This window comes from Camelus ferus, chromosome 26, assembly GCF_009834535.1.
Source record: "Camelus ferus isolate YT-003-E chromosome 26, BCGSAC_Cfer_1.0, whole genome shotgun sequence".
NCBI lineage: Eukaryota > Metazoa > Chordata > Mammalia > Artiodactyla > Camelidae > Camelus > Camelus ferus.
In genome coordinates, this window is record NC_045721.1 from 2,778,946 (window position 1) to 2,796,173 (window position 17,228).

General features: G+C 49.5%; 1 protein-coding gene across 1 annotated transcript in view; it reads left to right on the forward strand.

Annotated features, from left to right (window-relative positions):
• SFRP1 (secreted frizzled related protein 1) overlaps nucleotides 1-16,717 on the forward strand; it is a 35,527-nt gene extending 18,810 nt beyond the window's left edge. Inside the window, exon 3 of the mRNA XM_032468788.1 lies at nucleotides 13,166-16,717. Within this exon, the coding sequence (XP_032324679.1) occupies nucleotides 13,166-13,488 (323 nt within the window). The 3' untranslated portion in view covers nucleotides 13,489-16,717. The remainder of the gene's footprint in view (nucleotides 1-13,165) is intronic.
• Nucleotides 16,718-17,228: the final 511 nt, after the last annotated feature.

The following is a 17,228-nucleotide window of genomic DNA, read 5'->3' on the forward strand; positions in this document are numbered from 1 at the left end:
AGCCAGTGGCTCTGTTGTTTCGCTGCTGGGGATGAGGGTGTTACAGGATCAGTTCCTGACATCACAGGCGTGCCGGTGAACAGAGCGGCAGAAAGCTGGGAGCTGGGAGGGGCACAGTCTACACACCTGGGATGAGAGGGATCTGCCCTCTGCCAAACCAGGAAAAGTCAGATGTAGACACGGAGGAAGGTCAGCTCCCAAAGGCACCCCCAGGAACCAGGTTCTAAAGGGCGGTGAACAGGGACCCCAAGCACTCCGGGGACTCCAGCACATTGATGAATTTCCCTAGCAGCTCGTTTTAAGCTCTTCGGAAAAAGAAGGACCTTTACAAACCTGTTTATTTACTGAACATTAGGCACAAAATGTGCATCCACTGGAGGGAGGTTCTCTGGCGAAATCGAGATCAGGGGAGCGCAGGGCACCAGAACACAGCCAGCAGCATGGCACAGGGGTCCTGGGGCCACATCTTTCCTGACTTGCCCCGTAAATGCAATCCTTCATACAGAGGCTGTGTCAGGCCCTCCGGCTACTGCTTACAGTTGGTGACACGTGGACCCATGTCAAGGATGCTTTCATAGCAAACCCTCAATTTACGACAGATCTGCAGGGCGCTGGGGTTTGCACAGCACCTGATGGCTGACATGGTGCCTTCCCACTTCCCAGCTGATCTTCAGTGGCCGCGGGGAGGCCGCGAGCATTTTGTGTCCTGAAGTGGCCGTGCTGGTATCGTAGCTCCAGTCTCAGGCCGGGTGATCCCCGGCTCCTGCCTTCCCCTGCCTGCCACTGTGACATCAGTCCTCTGATGCTGGGAGAGTGAGCCGTCTGTGACCTCCATTCTCTAGCAGATCCTGGAGGGACCCGCCCAGCATCCTGACTTCTCCCGCTTTGTCCTGGTGCGAACTTGCTCGTGAGGCTTGTGTGGTGGGTGTGACCAGTACCCTCTGGCGCGGTACCCGGAGGCCTGGGACAGGAGGTGCAGGAGGAAGACCTCTCTCTTGTGCTCCCTGGGTCAGGCAGGAGCCCATGGACGGGACGGAGCACTCAGCAGGGGGCACGGGAGCGGGGAAGGGACCTGGGGAGACCAAGTGTGTCTGCCCTGAGGGTCAGCCCTCCAGACCTCTGCTAGTAAAGGGCAAACATGCTGGGGAGCTGGATGCTGCCAGGCCTGAGCCAGAGCCATCGCCCCGAACCCCCGGGATCCTGACCGTCTTCAGTGGGAAGGATGCAACACACATGGAATGTACTGGGCCCATTAAAGGAAATCAGTTGGTTCTGGAGCCAGGAACTTGGTAAACACTCCAAAAGCCCTTGCCTCCTGAATGGTAGGCGTGCATTTGGGAGTTGGGGGCCCTGCCCCAGCATGTGGTCAGACACTTGTTGCCTGGGAGGCTCCCATCTCTGTGGGGCCAAGTCCTTGCCCACCCACACATCTTCCGGTGGCGGGTGGGCAGTGGCTCCCATAGCCATGGGGAAGTTTGTTTGTTGATTGATTGATTGATTTAAATTTAATTTTTATTTATCTTTTGCCGGTATTCTCATTTTCTTTTTTTTTAAATCAAAGTATAGTCAGTTTACAATGTTGTGTCTATTTCATATATGTATTTATTTTTGTTTTTATCTCTTTTGAATAAGTGGCTTTCCTGGAGAATCAGAAAGGAGCCCCAAGTGAGGGTGACCCATCCCATAATCTGTCTCCCCCACACCAAGGTTCCCCCAGGCTCCCAGGACCCAGATCCGCCCCGTTACCTGTGTGTGCGGCTCCAGGTGGATGGAGAGAAAGAAAAGAGACTTAGTGAAGGTCAGGGGTCAGGACACCCAGCTCAGGGCCGATACCGCTGGCCACCCTGCGTGCCCGCCGCCTGGGCTCAGCAGAAGGGGAAACCCTAGACTGTAGAGAGAAGGCCAGCTTTCAATTTATTTCATTTATTTTTTATATGATTTTGAAAGGTTACTTACCATTTACAGTTATTACACAGTAATGGCTATGTTCCCTGTGTTGTACAGAACATCCTTTCATTTGTACCTCCCACTCCCTCACCCTTGTACTGCCCCTGCCCCCCTCCCTACTAGTAACCACTAGTTTGTTCTCTATATCTGTGAGTCTGCTGCTGCTTTGTTATATTCACTACTTTGTTCTAATTTTTAGATTCCACATATGAGTGATATCACACAGTATTTGTCTTTCTTTATCTGACTTGTTTCATTTAGCCTAATACCCTCCAAGTCCACCCATGTTGCTGGAAATGGCAAAATTCTGTTCTTTTTCATGGCCAAGTAGTATTCCTGTGTGTGTGTACACCCTGTCTTCTTTATCCAGTCATCTGTTGATGGACACTTGGGTTGTTTCCATGTCTTGCTATTGTAAATAGTGCTGCTATGAACATTGGGGTGCGTGTATCTTTTTGAATTAGTGTTTTGGAGGGGTTTTTTTTGGATAAATATCTAGGAGTGGAAATGCTGGTAGCTCTATTTTTAGTTTTTTAAGGAACCTCCATACTGTTTTCCACAGTGGCTGCACCAATTTACATTCCCACCAACAGTGTCAGAGGGTTCGCTTTTGGAGAGGAGGCCAGCTCTGAGTGAGGACTGGGTACTGACTCCCATTAACTTTTAGACTCTTGGCTTCATCCAAACCTACCTGAGGCCAAGGCAAACTTGACCTTGGGAGACCAGGATTCCTCTCCATCCTGTTGGGTGTATGTTGCAGTTTGTCTCCAGTGGGGCTGTGCCAGGTGGGCGACAGGGGAGCCACACGTGCCTCTGCCCCTCCCTGGGGCTTTGTGGCGAAGCCGGGCGCCGCCCCATCTGATGGATGGGAAGGTGTGCCCAGTGGGCTCAGGCTAGACCTCAGCGCCTACCAGGGTCTTCCAAGCCTCCCTGAACTTTACGCAAAGCCTGGAAAGGCTGGAAAAAAAGAACCAGAAAAATGAAAGTACAGTATGTAGCGTCGGGGGTGGGGTGGGGTGGGCTCAGATCTAGGACCAGCCTTCTGTTTCTGCCTCAGAGCAAATCCCGTGATGGTTAGAAGGAAGGATTCTGGACATCGGGTTATTTTTTGAGCTTCTTCAGCTCGGGGCTTAAGAGAAATCCGCGACGAATTGGAGATGTGCCCCTCTCTCTGAATCCTTTTATACCCGGAGCTCCCTTGGGAGGGAAAGGGGGACAGTGAGTCCTGAGTGAGGACGTTCTCTGCCCCTGGCACCTAAAAAGTTAGTGCTGGCGTCCCAACCAGAAGCTGGAGTCGGCCGATTCCAGACGTAAAGTCCTTTCCTCTGAAATGTGCGACCTCTTGCTATCAAAGCCTTTGTTTTGCTTTTCCTGACGCTGCAAGATTCCACCTCTGCCCCCCAGACCTCAGCGATTCTGAAAATGGCACTACACCAGCTTACCCAGGGTCAGCTGGGTCTTGGACATGCCCATGTTTGTCTTGCTGACTTCAGCCCGAGCTTTAATGAGTTTGGAGGGCTGCCCTGGGCCTCCAGGAAGTTTAAATGACATCCAAGAGTCCTCAGAAGGCACCACTGTGAATAACCCAGGTGGCAGACCAAATAGCCCACCCCATCCCCGCCCTCAAACCCTGTGAACCAGTGGTTCTCAGGTGTGGTCCCGAGACCAGCAGCCTCAACGGTACCGGGAAACAGGTTAGAAATGCAGATTCCCAGGCCCCATCCCATTGCCACCGAGTCAGAAGCTCTGAGGGCCTAGAAATCTGCATTTTAACAAGCCATCCGGGAGATTCTGAGGACCCCTCTCTGATGCAGCTCTCAGAGCCGGGGGTAGCTCATGGCTTTTCCTATTCATTGGTTTTTGAAACCCACTCCCCATCTTTTTCCTGCCAAAAGACCATTCTTCACTCCGACGTGCCATGTGGGCGAACCCCGGGGGGTGGGACGGAGGGGAATGGAAAACCGGTGACCCCGAGGCAGGAAGACTGTTTGCCTTGGCGGGTTGGCCTGGACTTGGAGCCAAGATTCAGTCAATCCTGGTGATTGACGTTCTGTAAGCGAGTCTCCTATTCTCCTCCGCTGCCTGTTTGGGAACGCGGGGAGGAGGGGTCCAATCCTTACTGGGAAGGAGAGGGGCCAAAACTCCTCTTTGTCCCCCTCTGCGGCCCAAGCCCCCTGCTGCCAGGGCCGCTGGTGCACACGCCTTCCCGAATAAAGCCACTCCAGGCAGCCCTTTGCTCTCAAAGCCGGGTTTCCATTTTGCACCATTAGCTTCAATCAGTGGGGATTGAACACAATCCATGAAATCAAGCAATTAGGCAGCGGGATTCCGGATGGCGGACGGTGGACATCGACGCTGCCATGCTGCATGTGTGAGTGCTTGTGAGTGTGTTGAGGGCGGGGGCATAAAGTTGCAGATTCCACTCTCCTGCCTGGACCGCCCTGCCCCCCCCCCCACCTCCTTGAGATGTCCAGGGCTCAGAAAACAGGACAGTTTCAATTAAATAATTTGCCCCAAATAAGTCATTCAGGAGCATTTTCTGCATCTGCTGGTTTTGGGGGGTTGTTTTGTTTTGCTTTGTAAACGAGAGAAAAAGAAAAGCTGCTTTCAATCTTCTTTCTTTCTTTATTTTTTTGGTTTTGTTTTTGCTTTTTTTTTTTTTTTTTTTTGTAGCATCTGTCCTGTAGTCAGTAGATACATGTAAGTATGCGGCATGTGGTTTGTGGTCGGGGAGAGAGTCTGAGTTACTGTGTGTGACCAAGTGTGAGCCCCTTTCTTTGCTAAAGGAATTAATGATGCCAACACCGGCCCCTGCTGGGAACGGAAGTCTGTGGAGCTGCCTTGGCAGGGCCTTGGTCATCGGGACTCATTTGGACCCTAAATGCCTGCAAGCCAGCAGCCTGCGCGGTGCCCAGACCCTCTGTGTTGGAAGGAGGCTGCGGCCTCTCCCAGCCCCGCCCTTACCCAGGGCTGTTACCAAATCTCATTTGCACAGTTGGCTTTGGGGGTGGCGGGCTCTCTGCCTCAGGGTTGCCCACCCAAGAGATTTGTGAAAACGGGGCCAGGAAGGAGGAAATCGGGTCCTCTGTGTCTTACTGCTTAGCGAGGGCTGTGCTATGTGAAACAGGCTTTTTCATGGCGAGGCTCTGAGGGCTGTAATCGGAGCCCAAAGGGCCGATGCTCTCGGGGGCTCGTCTGCAGGCCCCTCCTGGTCCTGGGGACTGGTGACAGGCTCCTCGGTAAAGAGTTTGCCAGACTTGCCCCCCTGCTGCTCCATTTGGGAACTTCAGCCCTCTGTGCAAGAGAAATTTAGGAAAGAAAGCTAGTCACTGGGAGTCAGGCTGTGTGATTGAGCTCTGGTCCCAGGCGGACTTTTCACCACTACTGTTGGAGACAGTGTCTCTGCCTGCTTGTCCTGTTGTCCCAGAACCTGCAAGGACCCCATGTTTCCAGCTCCTTGCTCCAAGGAACTGTGGCCTAAAGCCCTGAGCTCTGGGCCGACAGGCAGGGAGCTGGTTATCGGCAGAGCTGTGGCCACAGCTGAACTAGGTTTAACGTCCCATCCCGTTCAAAGTAAATAATCTGAAGTCTAACCTAATTGATTTCTATCTAAAAAATGATCAGGTTGACAAGCTCTCTAGGCCACCCCCTCCTCCCAAATAAACGGTTGAAAAAGCAGAAATCTTACTCAAGCAAAACCCTTACTAAGAAGTGCTAATTAACACCACGCTAATTAATTGAATGGGGAGTGGAGAGCCTGGAAATGTAATCTTTGTGTCTTTTAAGAGCTCCCATTTTGTGATTCACTGACATTTCATATATATTTCAGTTCTTTACTAGGCAACTGCTTTTTTAAAAATGAAAGTTTTTTTTTTTTTGCTCCAGAATAAATGCAATTTAAAAAGTCAAATAATGTTAAAAGGCTGTTAACAAAAGACTTCGGTCCTCTGCCCCACTAATTCCCACAACCCAGAGGTAATGATTTTCAAGTATTTCAGCTATTTCTTATGATAATTAGCAAAATGGAATAAGTAAATAGCATACTTAATTTTAATTTTTAACTTTTAGACATGACTTACTGATTTTTCATTATTGAAGGCAAAGGTTTATCTGCCTTACTTTTACTTCTTAATTTTAATTTTTAGACACTTAATTTTTAATTAAATTCTTAATTTTAACTTTTAGACACTACTGATTGATTTTCTATTATTGATAATAAAGATTTACTCTGTCTCATACTATATCCCCACTTCTCCCCATTCTTTCCAGTATGGTTATATCGCACTTTTGGCTAAATTAATATTCAGTGTTTAAATTATGATAGTTACGTAAATATTATTTGCAGCTGAGCCATGTAGTGTACCTGCGTTTATATTTCCTTTCCTGTACTACTATTTCCCTTGAAATAGTAGTTGCCTCATTTTATTTTCCTAGTTCCTTATGTTTGTGTGATGAATGCAGCCCCAAACCTTCCTGCAGGTATATATCCAATCTGCCTGAGCCCTCTTCCCTCCTGTTTCAGTCTGGACTGGTTGAGACTTTAAGCCTGCCACACAGTTGTTGTGGAAAAACCATGTTAAGACTCCCATTGCTCTTATCTAATGTTAGATCTTCAGTTTCCCCATCCTGGGTCTTGTTCTGCATTTTTGTAGAGCACATCATGGAGCAGTTTTCTAAGAAAAAAATACATGGAAGATCATATTTTTTTAAAACCATTGAATATCTGAAGAGGTCTTTAATCTCCTCTCACACATTGATTGATAGCTTGGCTCAGTATTGAATTTGGGAATTGTCAAGACATTGATCCATTATCTTTCAGCTTCTAGTGTTGCTGTCGATGAACTCGGGGCCGTTCTGATGCCTGGTCCTTTGCAGTTGATCCATCCTCTCTTTGTCTCTAGTGGATTCTCTTTATCCCTGCTGTTTCCACACGTCATGATTCACCGAGCTGGCCACTGTTTAATCCGAGAACGCATGTTCTCATTTCTGGAAATTTTTCTTGTATTATTTCTTTGGTATTTTTCTCCCGTTTGTTTTCTTGGTTCTCTCGTGTTCAGATATTGAAACTCCTGGGTTGACCCTTTATCTTTCTTTCTCCTGTTTCCCGTCTCTGTCACTTTGTTCAGCTTTCCAGGCAATTTTTTCAGCCTTCTCTTGAAGCACTTGTATTGCATCCTTTACTTCTGTGCTCACCTTTGAAAATTTCACACATTCTTTCTATTCTCTGAACATCCCCGTTAACAGCTTTCCATTCTGGTTTCACGAATACAGTATCTTATATTATCTTTGTAAACAGTTTTGCAGTGCGCTCTACCTTGTCTCTTATCTCCGCTTTCTTTTTTTCTGTGTATTGGGTATGTTTTAGTCTGTTGTTCACAGTTAGAGGCTTTCCTTAAACGCCTGCTGATCCTTGGCTGGCCACTGGAGTTTTAAGAGGCAAGCACTGGACTGGAGCTCTTTGTGTGTCTGTGTGGCCTATGATTTGTGGGCCTCAGTTTAGAGTTCTTCTGGGGGAAGCTGTAGGTCTTCTCTTTAGGGTCACTTGTTTCTTTAGCTGAAAACCCTGCAATCCTCTGATCAGGGATACAGCTGTAGTGTCCTGAGACCGGAGGGTCTCACTCTTTACTGTGCAGACTTTCATTCAACCCCTTTGATGTCAGTGTAGCTCCTTCCCACCCTGTCCTCCTGTGTGTCCTGTGTCCACAGGCCCAGTCTGTCTGGTTCAAACCTGTACAGAATAAACCTCTCGGCTGCTGCTGGACTTGGTGAGGGGCTGTCATCTGGCTTTATGGCCGGGCTCGTGGACCTGAGTGTGCTTGTGCAGACTTCTCAAGTCCCATATTTAAGACAGTCCCTGTGATTGCATTCAGAAGCACCTGGTGGCCCCAGATCCCGAGCAGTTCTGGGTCCTGCCGGGTGGATCTCGGCAGCTGACTTCCAGCTTTTCTTCTCCATTTGCTTTCTGTCACACTGAATGTGGTGTTCTCGTTTCTCTTCCCGTTTTCTTCCAAGTGTTTGTAATTTTTTTTAAAGTATCATTTTACAGGCGTGGAAATGATTGTGTGCTCAGTCTAGCATGTTGGGCTACACGTGGTCAGTAGTAACGTTTCACGAACATTCTAGACGCTTGGGGGTTGCAGGGAGGGAAAACCTTTTCTCTCCATTCCCGATTGGCTTTTAGCTCTCTGGGATTCACCCTCGCCCCCTCGGGTCCTGGCTCCCGCAGGTCATTAGTGACCCTGCCAGCTAAAAACTGTCACCGTCTGCCTCCACAAGGATTAGGTCACTGGCCACTGCACTCGCTGACCTCCAACACACCCTGAAAGGAGGTCAGGGTAGAGACTGGGAATGAGGCGCTCTGTGCTCTGGGAAAAACTGGCAGAACAGGCCTTCAGAGAGTCAGATATTTTCAGAAGATTTTATGAGCCCAAGTTCTTGCATCTCCTCATATCTAGAAAAGCACTGAAATCACTAATGGGGACATCTGCTCCTTGTGACCAGCAGCAGCCTCTGCCAAAACGTGTGCTTGACTGCACGACCCCCCCTTCACCAGAATCTCACGTGTACTGACCTCCCCACCTCTTCAGGGCCGCTCCTCAGAGCTGTCCGACAGGCTGCCTCCCTGGCTACAGTCCTCATTTTGCCCCAAAGAAAACTTAACTCACAGCTCTCACGTTGTGCTTTTTTTTTTCAGTCGACACTCCCTATCGCCATGGTGAGCCATCTGGCCTCACACTCAGCCTTAAACTGTGCTGCATTTGGGATTCAGGGACCTCCCTTCCATATGAAGCGCCTCTTGCCGGTGCTCTCGGGGACGGTGGGCCTCCTGGTTTTCCAGCTGTGCCTCATGACTCTGCAAGGACCCTTCGTCCTCTCACCCTGGCCACGGTCCCTCATTCGTGCCTTTCCTCTGTACTTGACTCTGTGACCGTTACCTGTAATTGCTTGTCTCACAAAGCTGGTTTCTGACTCAGCCCCCTTCCAGCTTTCCCATCGGACCCTTCCCTCATTCCTGCAGCAAGTCCACAGTGTCGGTTGTATAAATGGCCTTTGGCCAGTGGCTGCCTCAGGTCCCGCACCCTTTCTGGGCCATGGGAAACATGGGGACACCATTAGCATAAGCAGGTCAGAGAAAGAGATGGCTTTGCAGGGCATGTGGGTTTGAGGTGAATGTCTTGAATTTCCTGTTTTCATTTCAGCCTCAGCAGTGTGGCCGGGCCTTGTGGGGAGGTTCCCAAGGAAGTCAAATTTGTGAGCAAAAAATATGGTTTCAGTGACTGAAAACTATGGAAGGGACCTTTAAGGGTCTACCTGAATATAAGGGGTTATTTATTTTAAGGTTGCAGAGAAAGACCCCGACAGCCCCTAACTGCAACCTGACGTTTTGGGTTATCAAAGGTTCTGAATTCTTGCTGGCAGTGACCAGCAAGGTGAAAGGTGGGAATTATATTTCACTGTTGGAGGATGTTAAGTTGTTGCTAAAAAATAAACCCCCAAAGCAGTGTTTAGTTTGTGTTTTGTTTTGTTTAGCTCGGGGTCCAGTAGTTACAGGTAGTTGAGATCAAGGGCCTGAGACGGTTGTAAAATTATCATGAGTGTGAGACCAGCACGTGGGGAAGGAGGGAAGGATGCAGACAGGGTGGTGGATGGTGCTGGAGGTGAGCTTTGCTGCCTCCCAGGATGGCCCAACACAGCCCTCTGGATAGTCAACCTGCCAGGTTAGCAGGCAGACCGACTGCACTCTGCGTTTTACAGATGGGAAATGCAGACTCTGGGAGCTCAGATCCAGCCTTTGTGGGCACGCAGTTAGAACCCAGGACCTGGTACTCTATCCAGCACACCAGCTGTGGGCCCAGCTGCTGCCTCCTCTTCCCTGCCCACCACGCCCATTTGCACCACAAGCAGTGAACACAGTCCATGGGGCCAAATCCCTGGGGCCTGGGCACTGTCGGCATGGTGGAGGCTGGGTGAGGGGAGAGGAGGTGATGATCAGTGCCCACCTTACCGTCCCAGCAGCCCCTGGATGTGGCGTGGTGGTGGGGGAGGTCGCACACAGACCCACAAGGCACGGAGAAATCAACCTTGGACGGCTAATCGCCTATCCAAACAGTTGGTAATCTGCAATCCCTAAAATAAACCCTTGAAAGATGGAAAGATGTTAGTAATTTCTGGCCATATGTGCCTCCTCTCCCCACCTCCAAAAAGAAAAGTGAGCCAAATGGCAAGACATAAAGCGTCTAATGCAGAACACATTTTCACCATTGGCTTTCCCCCCTCCCCGCGGTCCCCTCACCCATTTGAACGAAATTCCTTTACACGGTCATGGCAGAGGGACATTAATTTTTGATTTGCGTCGTGATTAAAAGCAACACAATCAAAAGAGGGAAATAGTTTCCACTGAAGCAGTATCATTTGAAACCCCATCCCGGGAGAGTAAGGAACACCGCGTGGTCTTTGGGGTGAGGCGTGGGTTCTAGTCCCATTCCCCTTCTTAGAAACTGTGGCCTCCTGCTGTCATTATTTACCCCGAGTCCAGCCCCTGATTATAATCAGGAATAGAGATGGTGGCTGTGAGCAGTGAGTCAGGAGCCACCCCGGGAGCGCCTGTCCTGTAAGCGGAGCCCGGCCCGCGGTGGGGGCGAGGGTGCCTCCCTCCCTCCTGGTGATGTAAGCCAGCCTCCTACGGCAGCGGTGGGTCCGCAGTCTCAGACCTTAGGAAGTGGCTCAGGCCTCACCTGACCCATCAGGGCACCTCTTGGACGGCCATGGGAAAGAAGCAGATCTGTCCTTGCCGCCTGCCTCCTTTTGGTCAGTGGTTTCCCGCGGTGCAGAGGGTGGGCGGAGATGGAGCCCTGACTCCCCCCCCCCCCCCCCCGGCCTGGCCAGTGAGTGTCCTCTGGCTGGCCCCTCACTCAGCCCCACGGAGAGCTTTCTTGTTCAGCGAGCCACAGACTCACACGGGTGAAATCGTTTCTCAAGGGACCCACCAGGCACGAGGATTGTAAACCAAGGGGAGCTGAGCCAGGGGTGGGCCTGTTTGGGCAGATCTGGGGGGGGCTCCGGGAGGGGTGGTGCCAGCTGCTTCCTAATCTCTGCTCGCCCACCTGCTGGTCTCCCTGCCTCCATCCACGGGGTGGGGGATGGACACGGGAGGATTCAAGCAAAGTCAGAAGCATTGGGTGGTGGCTGGTTCGGTGTGCGGAGGCCTGGGCCAGCCTGGGAGGTCGGCACTAACCTCAGGGAGCGCCTTCTGCTGCTCGGGCCAGTCCCCAGAACCCCCGCCACCCTCGGGAGCGAGGCCTTTCTTAAGGGCCGCAGGCCTGGGGTGTTACATGGGGCTCAGTGTCTGCAACATTTCGAACTCTCTGTGTAAGAAAGAGAAAGTTGTGGAGACCAGTTTCGGTTTTCTGGTTTTGACACACTCACTAAAGGTTTGCTCCTAGGATTCCTCCCTCCTCCTTGTTCTCGGGTTAGCCAGAGTGTGCTTTGTAATCAACTAACTATTAAATAACAAAGCCTTCACAAATGCAGTCTTTTTCTTTGCCAGAGCTGCCCCTTTCGCCCGCCCGGGAGAAACTCTTACCAATTTGTAAGTAAAGTCATTTTGAAATGTGGATGAAACAGGGACAAGAGTCTGAGCCCTTCCCCCTTATTTTCTTGGTCTGTTTAATGAGCGCTCTCAATTTCAGATTCGTTATAAGGAGGTTTGTGACCAGAGAGTCAGCCTGAACAGCCCAGTGGTTGAAAGTGCTTGTTCAGCCCATGGGTTTAAACTTAGGGTTAGTGACTTTGGGCAGGTAAATGTAACCCTTACGCCTCAGTTTTCTCATCTGTGAAGTGGGGGAAATAATCGCACCTTCCTCGTGGAGTTGTTAGGTTGAACAGAGGAAAGGCTTGGGGGAAACAGCTCCCTTCCTGGCATCCGTATGCTTTCATCATTGGCTCCTGTTATGTGGTTCCGGTCTTTCCTCGTGGAGTGTAGGTGGAAGCGAGTGATTAAAAAGAGGGGGCTTGGTGATTCTGGATTCAGAGGAATTCAGAGGAGATGGACAGATCATCTGGTGGCTAGCGTCTAGAAATGATTTTCATCTCCTTTATAACTATCAGGGGCTGGGCATTCTTTGCGGGGAGTTGATTGTCATGGGGACGCCATGTTTGTGTTTTGGGTGCATTTACAAGGTACAGAGCACCTCCACGCTAATGCATCATCACTAGCTGACCCTGTGCAGCCAGCACTGAAGCGTGTGGTCCACACCCTGACACTGAAATATGTTGACTCAGGCTGTAGAGACCAAAAGATGCGAAGGTGGGGTTGGCAGAAGGGCCGGTTTTCCCTTTCTGTGGGGGACTGCGCTAAGGACAGAAGCAGCGCACGCACCGTGTTGGGTGGGAGGGGCCATCAGCTGGATTTATCCACCAGGACTTGCTCAAATGGGTCAAGAGGTGGAAGTCGAGTTTGGGTCTGTAGGTTTGCACGGTGGACAGGCTAGCACATTAGTGGCACCGGTACTGGTTGACTAGTGAACAGCCCATCAGCAGTCCCTGCCGTTTGAACTCCCTGGAGGCACAGTGGTACCAACTCTGGTTTCTCCGATGCTGAGCTTGGACACTGATATCTGATGCAGTCAAGCATGACAGTTTGAAGCTCCCTTTAGCTTCCCAGTGCTGAATGTGAGCACAGAGGTTCTGTCTTGTCCTGTGTCTAGGACCCAACTTGCAAGGCATTTGAGGTCCTTTGAATGTTAAAAGAACTAAACCAGTAACTTTCTCCTTTGAAAAAAACTAGGGGTAAGTTTTCTCTTTGAGTGCTGAGGTCTGTAGCGTTAGATTATGTGGATCTTATCAGATTAAATGATCCCTACTTCTCATAAGGCATTGTGTGATGTTCCAAGTCACTGAGTTATAAAAAAAAAAAAAGAGAGAGAGAAATATGATTTGGTTTTGAGCATTTATTTGGGAATCTCAGGCATCCGGTGGCAACAATTGAGATATCGTTAGAGGCAAAACAGGGGCAGAATCAGTGCATGGAGATGAGCTGGGACCTTGGTCCTTCTCTAGAAAACTGCCTGCCTCTTTGTTTACATGCCCTTTGGCTCGTATTTCACCAGCCCTCAGCTTGGGTGGTTGTTGGAGGTGAAAAACCGGGTTCTAAACTGCTCTCTCCCCTGTCTCTCTCCTCTCTCCCCTCTCCCTCTCCCCCGCCCCCGCCCTTCTCTAGCCCTAAGGATGAAAATCAAAGAAGTGAAAAAAGAAAACGGCGACAAGAAGATTGTCCCCAAGAAGAAGAAGCCCCTGAAGCTGGGGCCCATCAAGAAGAAGGAACTGAAGAGGCTGGTCCTGTACCTGAAGAACGGGGCCGACTGTCCCTGTCACCAGCTGGACAACCTCAGCCACCACTTCCTCATCCTGGGCCGGAAGGTGAAGGGCCAGTACTTGCTGACGGCCATCCACAAGTGGGACAAGAAGAACAAGGAGTTCAAGAACTTCATGAAGAAGATGAAGACCCACGAATGTCCCACTTTTCAGTCGGTTTTTAAGTGATTCTCAGTGGGCGGGTTGGGGAGGGGCGTGGCTTGGGGCGTGGCTTAGGAGGGGTGGGGCCAAGCGGACACACCCGGGGGTCACACCACCCGTGCTCCTGCTGCTGGGGAGGGCTTTGTAATCCAGTAGCTTTGCCCTCGCAGCATCCTTCTCCCTCCCTCCCTCCCACCTTTCCCCCAGCACCGCCCTCCAGACCCCACTATAGCCGATATTTAAAGCCGCACGCCCAGGTCAGGAAACCCATTTAGATTAGGAAGCTTTTGAAGACCGACAGTGTGGAGCAGCAGGCCACCGGGGAAAGGGAGGGTCAGGGACCATCTCAACCAGAGACGCAGTCCCTCCAAAAGAAAACGCTGCCAGTGAGGAAAGGGGATTGGCGGCCAGTGGGAGGCGGCAGCGGACGACGTTAGGTGCTGCCACTTTCTTCGTGACCTGCAAACTGCTCGTGGAGCGATCAGCTAATCTCTGCCTTTGGAACTAGAAAATTCTCACTGCTGATAAGACGCGTGGCGTTTCTCTTTGTGTTTTTGGCAGAAACAGACACCCACACCACCCTTACCACTTAAGAGCAATTCCAGAGTGTGGCAGGTCCAGGAGGGGCTTGAGAAACAGTGAAAACCAAGGGAGGGGCCCGCCCCCACCCGACCCCCTCCCGGGCACGTGCGTCTTTGATCTGAATATCGGCCAGTTTCAGATGCCCTGGAGATGTTACCATCTACCCTGGGCATGGTCACTTCTCCTGACACTTGGAGGGCAGCAGGTGCCTGCATTCAGGTGGGGAAAAGGAAACTTCGTGGGCACCAAACCTATGGCCTGACAGAGATGATGCTGTGTAGACTGAGAAGGCAACTGTTACTGGTTTTCAAGCAACATAGTTAAAGGGGAAAAACAAAAGAATTTAGAGCAGCCCAGCAAATTGCTAGTGTGGGGTGGATGGTCGTGGGGTGAGGAGCTGAGTATTCTCATGCATCTGTTTGTTCATTTCACACTGTTTTAAAGAACAACAACAAAAACCCATTTACTTTTCAAGGTTGAAAAAAAAGTCTTTGTTGAGCATCTGGAAGGTGTGCTAAGACCAGGGTCTCTTGGTGCATCTGAGGCAACTTTCTAGCTGAGTGGAGGTCTCACTGAGCATTTTCATGGGAGGTGGGTTCTGCCAGTAGCGTAGCCGGTGGACCCTCCTTCCTGAGGAGTTCTGGGTGGCTCTGGACCCAACACAACCTAATCAAATCTCACAATGCTCCCATTCTTGTCTTTCCTGTGAAAAAATTAATTCCTATAAACTTGGTTGCCTACAGATCAAAGAAATTCAGAATGGCCTGCCTGCCTGTCCTGCACATCAAAAAATTGTTTTGTTGTTGTGTGACTTTTTTTTTTTTCCATTTCTGCAGAGGGAAAGTTAAGTTCCAAGGGTCCTCATCCAAGGAGAGCGTTTCAAAAGCAAAGCATCTTTAGTTTTTCCCAGGGGCCCTAAGGTAATTCTCAAAGCCATTGTGTTTAACAAGCGGCATACATAAACCCATCCACTTCTTCAGCAACTTGACCCCTCTTGTACAATGTATAGGAAGCAGTTCTGCCAGTCATGTTAATTTCTTCCTCAAGCCTGATCCGTAATTCTCTGTGGCACTTTGAGGACTTTAGTGGTTGTCCCTCTGGATGAATATTTATCCCCGATCCGATGTTGCAGTGAGGCTGGGAATTATCACCCCTAGGGCTCTGTCTGCCCTGACACCAAAATAACGGAGGATTCTGTTAACTTCTGAGGACTCCACTCCGCAAGCCAGCCTGCCAACTTCATTACCTACCTGAGGGTTATCCTGATCAAATGAACCCCTCACAACTAGTGATGCTTCATTTCATACGTTCTTTGGGGTTCCCTCTGACCTTTAATCATAAAGCGTTGGGGAGCTTACATGATCCGCCTGTAATTTTGGATGGGTTTTTTTTTTTTTAATGTGTATATATATTAGTCCATTAGGAATATTCCACTTTCCTATTGTCAACTGAAATGCAGAGCAATTTCATGAGTGCATGGATCCGGGTCTAAGTTTTGGTTGATTAACTCAAGCGTTCAGTGTTTATGTGTATCTGCTTGTTTGGACAGAGCATGTCATGCAACAAGGCCTCTGTCCTGGGCACGGGTCTTTGGAGAGGGCTGTATGTGGGGCAGAGGGGTTGCTGTAGAAAGATTAGGAATGAATAGGTGGCCACGCTGCGCAACTCTCTCAGTGGGGATTCTCAGGTAGGAAGCAGTGTTTCAGAAAGAGTTCAAAATAAATTGGAAATGTGAAACGCAACAGCAAGTTTTACACCAGCTACAGGGTTCCCAGGACCGTGGACTCGGGACAAGCCCTGTCTACCACACATCAGCAACTTAAGGGCAAAGGGAGGCTTTGAGCCCGAATGCTACATTTTATCACAAACTTTTGTCTTTTTCAACAAAGGATATAGCAGAACCAATGTGCAGACTCATTGACTTGGTCATTGGTTTTCAAAAGGGGTCTGTCTGTGATTCGGTAATTATTGCTAGTGCAAAGGTCCTATTTGTCAAGGTTTAAAATAATCATTCTGGGTGGAATCCTCTGAGGCCATCGGCCAAAATCAGCTAAATCTTTGGAAGAATATCAGTGTTTATCTTAGAAGATAGAAAATGAGATGAGAATTCCAAGAACTTTATTTTTAGGGTACCCGGCATCACTCCTGGTTCTCGGTGCCAGTGAGTTAGCACCGAGGGCTTCTCAAGGCAGAAGCCAATCAGAACTCCAGTTTTCATCTGGTCTGTAAATTACAGAAAATCCCCTCCCTGAACCTAGAAGCTGTTTTTCTCATCAGACTCCTAGTCCCTAGTTGCTGTAATTCCACAGACATGCTGGGCTCAGCTGCTCTGTGGTGGACGTGCACCTTCGGAAACGCCCCTGGAATGATGTCCTGGCCCTTCTGACCTGTCACCAGCAGAAACATAGGACACAGACGAAATTCCTTTTCCCTCTAGTCCTTTCACATAGCACCCTTCTTATAGAGTCTCAATCTTTTACAAAAGCTTCGAATACTGTGAAGATGTTTTACATTCCATTTCATTTGTGTGTTTTTTTTTTGAACTGCATATTACCAGATGTTTTGATGTTATCACTTATGTTAATAGTAATTCCCTTGTGTGTTCATTTTATTTTCATGCTTTTTCTGCCATGTATCAATATTCACTCGACTAAAATTCACTCACTTAATCAACGGTTATGTGCATTGTGACTTTTTCACCTCCCGGAATACACCACACAACCTCTTCCACTGCACACCCCTCCTCTCTTGAGTGTGTTCAGAGATATTTTCCAGTCCTGGTTTAACGGGTTTCAAATGGTAACAGGGCATGGTGGGCTGGAGGAGAAACTGGGAGGCATTGCAGGCATCCTCACCTGTGCCCCATGTATACCACCTGCTCCAATGAATGAATTACCGAAGTGTTTCTCCTGGCTGTTTGGCTGTGTGTGTTTCAGATCAGAGAGAAGGTTAAATACTTGCTCTCCAAGAATGTATTTTCCAACCCTGCCTGATTTTCTTCTCCATGTTTTTTCGGTTTCAGATTATCTTTCCCCTCCAGCCAACTCAATGTTGAAATTCCAACTCAACCTGGAAAACTCTGGTATCTGGAGTTTTAGACCCACATGAACCTTAGAGGTGACCCACATCTGCCCCTTTAATTTACAGATGAGAAGCTATAATGTGGGTTGGTTAGAATTTCCCGA